This window comes from Corvus brachyrhynchos, unplaced genomic scaffold, assembly GCF_000691975.1.
Source record: "Corvus brachyrhynchos isolate BGI_N302 unplaced genomic scaffold, ASM69197v1 scaffold14, whole genome shotgun sequence".
In the NCBI taxonomy this organism is placed as follows: domain Eukaryota; kingdom Metazoa; phylum Chordata; class Aves; order Passeriformes; family Corvidae; genus Corvus; species Corvus brachyrhynchos.
In genome coordinates this window covers 11,973,134-11,981,244 of record NW_008239110.1, presented here as the reverse complement: position 1 = coordinate 11,981,244, position 8,111 = coordinate 11,973,134, and the positions used below count along the sequence as shown (strand labels likewise).

At 36.5% G+C, this 8,111-nt stretch overlaps 1 protein-coding gene across 1 annotated transcript in view; it reads left to right on the top strand.

The window, feature by feature from the left end:
* Window positions 1-5,875, top strand: part of MAN1A1 (mannosidase alpha class 1A member 1) — a 105,709-nt gene extending 99,834 nt beyond the window's left edge. Inside the window, exons 10-11 of the mRNA XM_017739648.1 lie at window positions 1,572-1,687; window positions 2,330-5,875. Coding sequence (XP_017595137.1) covers window positions 1,572-1,687; window positions 2,330-2,456 — 243 coding nt within the window. The 3' untranslated portion in view covers window positions 2,457-5,875. The remainder of the gene's footprint in view (window positions 1-1,571; window positions 1,688-2,329) is intronic.
* Window positions 5,876-8,111: the final 2,236 nt, after the last annotated feature.

The window sequence follows — 8,111 nt, the reverse complement described above, 5'->3', positions numbered from 1 at the left end:
CCTAAATAAAATCTACATACCTGTACTCACTTCAGTGGTATTTGTAGTAACTTCAGGAAGGGAGGAACTAGTTATCTCCTGGCTCTGTTGCGGGTTGGATAAAGCCCCAGGTATTTCTGCCTTAAAGTTGTTGCTCCAATACCATCTCCACAGCAAACACCCTGTTTCAAAGTAGTGTGGTCCTGAGTGAATGTAGTAATCCACCATCCTTACTGTCATTTTCATTGCCAGAAGTTATTTAGGGTTAAGTAGCATTTTCTGGATTTGTTTTTGAATAAAGAGTTGTTCTAAATATAATCATCTTAAATTCTCTCTACTCCTTCATTATACTGCATGATACCAGAGAGTTATTGGAAAACAGAATAAGAAAAATTAAGAGAGTAACAATACTTGTAGCCTTGTTAAATAGGTCAGTTATAAAGAAAAAAAGATTAATTAGTATTTTTAAATATAGTAGTGATAAGATATCCAGTACCAAGGTATTGGATAGCAGTGTATTTAAAGAAGTTATGGCTCATATATAGGCATGTGGGTACCACCTTTCTAATACAAACACCTGTCTAAGGTAAAGAAAAGCTACAAAGTTTATTGAATAGTCTCACTGTATATATCTTCTCCAGTTCCAGCATCTTTTTTACCCTTTTATATACACTCTTCATTGGATCTTTTTTCTCCTTCAAAAATATGTCTCCTTCAAAATATAGGACATTCCTGCGGGCAGAAAAGAAATTGTATTTTTAGGTGGCCCGTGTACTCCTTTTTATTGTGAAATAGGAATCAGTCATCTGTTTTACACCTTTTAACTGAATACAGAGTTTGGAAACTAGCTACAGAAAAACACATTGTTATTGTTACAGCTAAATTATGGCATGTTAAGTCCTGGCTTTCTGTCTACTCCTGTGTAACAGACAAAGCTTTTTCAGAGAGGTAGCAAAGAAAAATATGACTGCTGCAAAGAAGAAATTCAGTCAGAGCCCAATTTCAGTGGTTTCCCATTGGAAAATTAAATAATTGCAAAGAGAAGCCATACAACTTACACAGAAAATGGAGAGTTGCCTTTCCTTTTTTTGAGGGGACTTGCAGGAGGTAAGAAAAAGACTGATCTTTAGTATGGTGTACAATTATGTCACAATCATTTTAAGTACCAAAATATGACCAGGAAAGGTATAGGTAATACAATTTCCAAAGGCTGAGAGGTTGGGAGAGAAAGGCTATTGTTATTCCTATTAAAAAGAGGAAAAAGAGTATAAGTTAAAGTCCATATCTTTAAATGTCTTTAAATCCATGTCTTTAAATCCTTATATCCATATAGCTTTCCTTCTGAAAGCTGGTTTGTGTTCACTTTTTATTCACTTATTATTTTTCTTCGCTTCCTAAATGTAAAATTAGACAGGTGTGCCCATGTCTTTTTTTAAAGAGTTTTCTATCTAGAGCTTTACCAAGTTTTCATCTCTTTATCAAAAAAATTGTGGCAATTGTTTTTGGCTAATTTTATTATCAAAAAAAGAAAAACTGTCAAATTATTAATTTTATTAATCCCACTTGTTTGGGTGTTTTCTTCCCTGCTTCAGGCACTGGAAAAACACTGCAGAGTAGATGGTGGCTATTCTGGCATTAGAGATGTTTATAACAATCACGAAAGCCATGACGATGTGCAGCAAAGTTTCTTCCTTTCAGAGACACTCAAGTAAGTTAAGAAAGTTGACTTTCATTAATGTGAAGTAGTTCTATGTATCATCCTTACAGATAAGTATTTATCATTACTACCCTTAGCACTCACATAACAAAATCTGAGTGAAATAGCAGAGCTCTTCTTAGGTGACAGGAGGCCAAATTGCCTTTTATTTTCTCCCAATCTGTGTCAATAAATTAAATTCCCTGACTTCTGGAAATTATCTTTATTTCTTATAAAGGTACTTGATAGTTTTTGCCAAATTGCATCTCATATCTTTGATAGGATCTAATTATATGTGCCAGCACTAATCAAATTGACTAGACAGAGAACTTACCAGACTTATATTGCATACTTTTCATTTTAAAACTATAGAAAAAAAAGAAAAAAAATCAACTTCCATGGAAAGCTTGCAGGGTCTGTTAAGAGAGAAAACCAAAAGCTTTCATTATCTATCATCATCTTCATTAACGAGGTCAAAGTTTTGTCTTGACCTCTTCAGTTCTGGGTTGGTTTTTTTTTTTGCTGTGCAAGAAAAAATCAGTCATGCCATCTCAACAGGAAGTTTAATACTCAGGTAAATGAAATATGAATTATGTTTTCCTGAAAATAACTTCCCTGATGTGGTCTCATTTCCTGCTTTTTTTTTCTTGCCAGGTACCTGTACTTGCTGTTTTCTGAAGATGATCTTCTTCCATTTGAGCACTGGGTCTTCAACACAGAGGCTCATCCTTTCCCTGTTCTTCGCAAAGATGATGGGAATAAAGAAGAAAACCAGAAATAGATGAAGATTAATTTATACTTTTTTCATTCCTTTTGTTTCCAGGACTTGGGCACATGATTTGGTTTTAAATTCCTGAGTTAAATTTTTAAATCAAGTGTTTTGCAGTCTGTTTTCTTTAACAGTAAATATTTATGAATGGACCCAGTTAATTATGATAAAACCTCAATCTTCTAATTCAGATTAATAACTTCTTAGAAGTGAAATAGGATATCTTCCCAGATTCTGTTAGGCTGCAGTGTCATTTTGGCCTAAAAGAGCAGAGGGTCTGCATGTTACTAGTTTCCTGTTATGCTTTTAATTTGACTGCAAAATTCTTTTCTCCTCTGTGAGGAGATGTATGCTTTAAGCTGTAATATTTTGCCATGTTGCAAAAAGCCATATTGAATTAAGTATAAAGAGCTTTTTCCTTCTATTTTTTTCTTTTGTTTGTTTGTTTGTTGGTTTTTTGTTGTTCTATGTTAAGTTGTTTTGTGTGTCATCCAGGACAAATCTTGTGACTGTGACAGCCTCTTCTTATGCGGGTCTATCATTACTTGGTAAAGTATCTGATGTATTTCATTGTCAATGAAGTCTACATAGGGGTATTCTCATCTCATGCAGACACAACTCTGAAACTGCAGTATAAGTTGAAGTTAGATTAAGCTAGTTTCTATGGATTTAGCACATTAGTTAGCAGACCTTAGTTTTCAGGTTTTGATTAGAATATTGTAATAGAAGAAATTGTTTCCTCCCTTTTCTAAGTGGTGTTATTCCTATGTCTTTAGTCAAGCTACTATGGAATAAAATAAGGTAGCCATTTCATATTAAGAAAGGGACTATTAACCTTCTTTATATATCTAGTCCAGTAGTTTTCATTTGGTTGGTTGGCAAAAAAATAATGACATTTTCCTGGAAGCTGAGAATTATATCAGATACAATTTGTTGGTTTTTCTGTTACTTTCGTAAAGATTTAGGTGGGTTCAGACTTGACACCAGGCTTGATAGCTAATTGTCACAAAGCAGTTTAATGTATCTGTATGAATAAAGGTAGACGTTCAGATGCCTTGAAGAGAACCTGCCTCCTCAAAAAAGATAAGTCATTCAGAGAGGAAGTTATCCTGAATTGAACTAAAACTTTCTGACAACACTGTCTTGTTTAAAGTAACGGAAATGCAATGTGCTTAAAAAATATTCCCTAGAGTAGAGGCCTGGCTTACTAAGAAAGGTAAGAGCTTTGCCAAAAATGTTTTGCTCTGTGGCATCGCCAAAGGGAAAAAGAAATGAGGCATGATTAATTCCTGTTTCTACTTGGTTTGAAGTGGTTTACATGATTTTTGAGTCTACCTGTGTTTTTATTTAGTGATGGGATGACTTCCATACATTTCAGGTAGGAAACACCTGGCTTCCCATTCTGAGAAAGAACATATTCATTGATTGGACTGCAGTGAAACAAATCTGGTTCTGAATAGTGACCATCTTGAATGGTATTTAGTAAGATAGCTCACATGTCCAGCATTGCTAATCACAGCTGAGGGAACACATTTGTTTAGGCTTTACAGAGTTACCTTTTTTTTTTTTAAATCTTCACTTTTTTTTCTATACTGATAGAAATATGAAGTGGACATTTTCTTAAGTAGAAGCCAAAAATAACTAATTAAATTTTTGTATATAGCAGCTGGAAGCTGACCCATAGAGTTTGCCCTTGAGTCAGTGAAGACAGCTCAGCCTGTCTGCCTCCCCTGCTGACAGAGGAGATGGCACATGCCACAGGAGCTGCCAAAGACGTTGGTGTAGGGGGCAAGGCAAGGACCTGCTGATGCTCCAGCACAGGCTTGGCAGAGCTGAGCATTCCTAGATGGGATTTACTGGGGCAGCCTGGTGAGCCTGGGCCACCCAGCACTGGGAGAATGGATAGAAATGGACTGGCAGGTAAAAGCCTGCTTACACAGAGCCAGCACAGCAGCTCACAACTTTTTGCTTTACTGGGGTTTTTTTTATTATTTTCTTTTTTTAAAATGGATTCCCTTATGTTACAGCAGGTTTCTGAAATAAACCTAGCAAGGATGAAGTCTTGACTCTCTCCTCTTTTCTAAACAGAAATTCTGCTGATTTTGATTCTCCAGAATTTGTAACATTGGAGGACTATACTTCCTTGTATTTCTTTATAAAAAGTATTTATAAGGGAGATTTTTTTTCCACCACAAAGAAGTTATAGCTGTGAATAAAACCAAAATTTTTCTTCTTTTTAACATGTAACAATAATTACTTTTCTCTCAGTTATGTTTATTGGGTCACCTGCTGCTACTGCCTCCCACCTGCATGTGCTGTTCAGACCTCATAACTGCAAAAACTCAGAAACAGTCTTTGAGAAGTGTGTTTTCTAAGCCACTTTCTACATGGTTTTCTTAAGCAAGGTTTGCTTACCCCCAGCTGTCTGTAGTGATCTTGCTGGGACATAGTGAGTTGAAGGGAAGAGTAGAGAACCAGACAGCTCTTCTCCATGTTTCAGAAAGCAGGCTCCAATCACACAGCTCTGTGTGTATTGGGTCTTATGGACTTAAATATGAGCATCATGGCTGTTTCCTTGTCATACAGACATTTCATATGAGTTTTTCTTAGTGTGGGAGTTAGGGTGATTTGAAAGAGCACAAATTTGATGTGACTGGTATTGGTATTCAGGTTGTATGTACAAACTGCACTATACTGTACTTTTTGTAAACTAATGTAAGTAGACAAGAAGATTGTACAACATGTAGATCTGCCAACTGTAAGAAAAAACTTTTCATAAACTGAGAATATATCAATTTTTCTTTTTTTTTTTAAATAACCCCAAAACACCAAAGTTAGAGCAATCATTTTGGAACAGTCCATATTTACCACTGCTCATTAGATCAGCAAGATAACATGCATTTTAATTCCCATTCACTTAACTAACTTCATGGAAGTGGCTAGTGATGGTGACTTTGTGTTCCCAGTCATTTGTAAGTGCAAAAGAAATTGCTTATTTTTGGGGGGGGAGGGGAGAAGACAGGGATATGGACAGATTATCTTATTGCATAAAGACTGCCCACACTTCTTCCATTTACTTGCAGCATAATAATGCATTTAAATCTGCATATGTTGAGTCCCACTTTAACTGGCACCAACATTGTTTCACAAGGAAAAAAAGTTTTTGATTGTGAGATAAGTATTGCATATGTGTTAGTTATACACAAATTTTTGCAATGCCCAATGGCTCACTGTTTCTATGGTGACTTCATACATATCCATTTTTATCATGTATTTAAATTGGTTTTGATTTGTACATATTCCATTTAGTCTTTTCATCTTTATATAAATTGAAATTATGGAATACATAATAGATCAAGATGCTTAATTTTTAAGAACTTATATTTGTAAAAATTTCTCTATTGTGAATAAAGTCTTTTAATATATCTGTTCAACTGGTTATAGTTTTTCTTATATGTGTTGGAGAAGTAACTACAGGATTCTGCTGCATATTCTGGTTTGGCTGCTATACTCACAAATTTTTGTCAGTACTCTGTGTACTTGTTAAGATGCTGTTCTTAATTAATGTCAGTGTATAGAATTTCTACCACTGAAATAAGTTTCTAGGAATTTTTGTCAACAAAATTCAGCATATTAAATGTATTTTGGTAGAAAGTGAGCCTGCTAATGAAAAGAGAGAAGCTGGGAATTGGGAGGTGGCAGGCAATAAACAGTGAAGGTCGGTCACTACAATTCATGTTCTGCACAATACAAGTGGGCAAAGCTGAATGGCATTTAGGAGCAAACAGCTCAGTGGCGATGACAAGGCTGTCACAGTGTCCAGTGTTACATGACCATGTAATGAAATCCTGTTGTTAGCCCATGCTCCAGAGGAGAGGGAAACAGTTGTCATAGGAACTGTAACTATATTTTGTTTCAGAAGGACATTAAGATTTCCAATCTAAATATTGAAATAACAGCTACACCTCCTGGATAACCTTGTTTTCTCTGTTTAGTAGAAAGCCTCCTCCCAAGACGATACTGAAATAAACTGCTGTGGTTTTACAGAACAGTCTCAGTAGTATCAATTTCTGTCAAAGGACTTACTCATTAGACCTGCTTAAATAATTTTTGAGGGTAGCTCTGACATTTTGTCAGCAGTTGGGGTTGTGCAGCTGCACAGTACAGTCCTTCGGGCAGTCAGCAGACAGTGCCCTCCTGCACTGGCTCCAGGACTGGACAAAGTGCTACATACAAGGCAAACTTGAACTAATGCAAACCTTCCTGCAGACTGTGATGCAGAAGAGATGTAAATGCAAGCCTGGATTAGAATTTCAACCAATTCAGTCTCCTTAATTGGATGCTTGGTGTGGTTTGTTTTCTGCAGGGAAAAAGGGGACTAGGACTGAGTTGACAATTAGTCAAGACAAACAGGATTTACCCCATTTGCATTGCCCTATGGCCTTGCTCTATCACAAGAGGAACTCAGCACTCACGTGACAGCATCTGCTATGGAAACAGCCCTTCATCTGATCCGCCTTAATCTTGGGATTAGTCTGTCCTGGTTGATCTCAAATGCAGGAGGAGAGATTATACATCAAAAAGCAAACTGCCAAACCCAGGAAATGGTCACTGAGACTCAGAGTTCCACTCTGCATACTGCAAGAAGAGATAAATCATGAGGTTTTGCTCTCTCCTGGGTTTATGCATTCATACATGCAGAGAGCGGTGGATGGAACAAGTCCCCCATCTGCAGAATCCAGCTAGAGCCCAGCAGGCTCTTAGCATTCAGCATTATTCAAAACCCTCATGTCTCAGGTATCTGCTCCTCTATCTGCACCAGCTCTCACTCACCTTGTAAATTCACCATAATAAACCCTCCCACTGGGAACCCCTCTAAAACTTTCACACTCTCTCCAAACTCAGTGCACATTTTGTGGCCAAGGTGTGGAAGGTTGTTTGCCTTCTACCTTCCCATACTGGCATTTTACAGGCCCCCTCTCATTATTAATATTTTATCCCTTCATTCCAATTGTGTGTTGCTTTCACATCAAAGTAGTACAGAGCTATTATTAGTCTTGAGCACCTCCAGTTAAAGAAAAACCACCAGTTGGCAGTGTGGTTTTAATGTACTGTAACATTCCTCTCCAAAAAAAAATACTATTGTCCATGTCTTACTTTAATCCCAAACCTGAACATTTGTCACTAAAATAGAAAAAGTGAGAGAACATGCAAACTCTATTTGTGTTTATATATTTACAGATCTAAGCAAACCTTACAACTATCCACTTCTGCCATAGGATTTGATAGACTGTAATATAGTTCTCAGTATCTAATTCTCACCTCTCTGTGTTCCAAAGCAAAAAATGAGGAGGCAACAGGGTCACACTGAAGTATATGAATATTTTCCATTAAAGCATTAATTGGCTGGTCACAGTTGCAATTTGCTTGGGCAATCTTCCATCTTTATGTGCAGGGTATCACCAAAATGGGCTAACAGAGAAAAATTTCTTGCATCAATGAACATTTTTCTTTCTAAAAATAACTTCTATACCAAGAAAACCAGCTCCATTTTAAGTTAGTGGCAAAATTGTTCACTTTAGCAAAGTCAATTTTTCACTCAGAGAAAATGATTTAATAGAATTTTACATGGAGACTTATGGAGTGGATACAGCTTAAGGAAGGCTT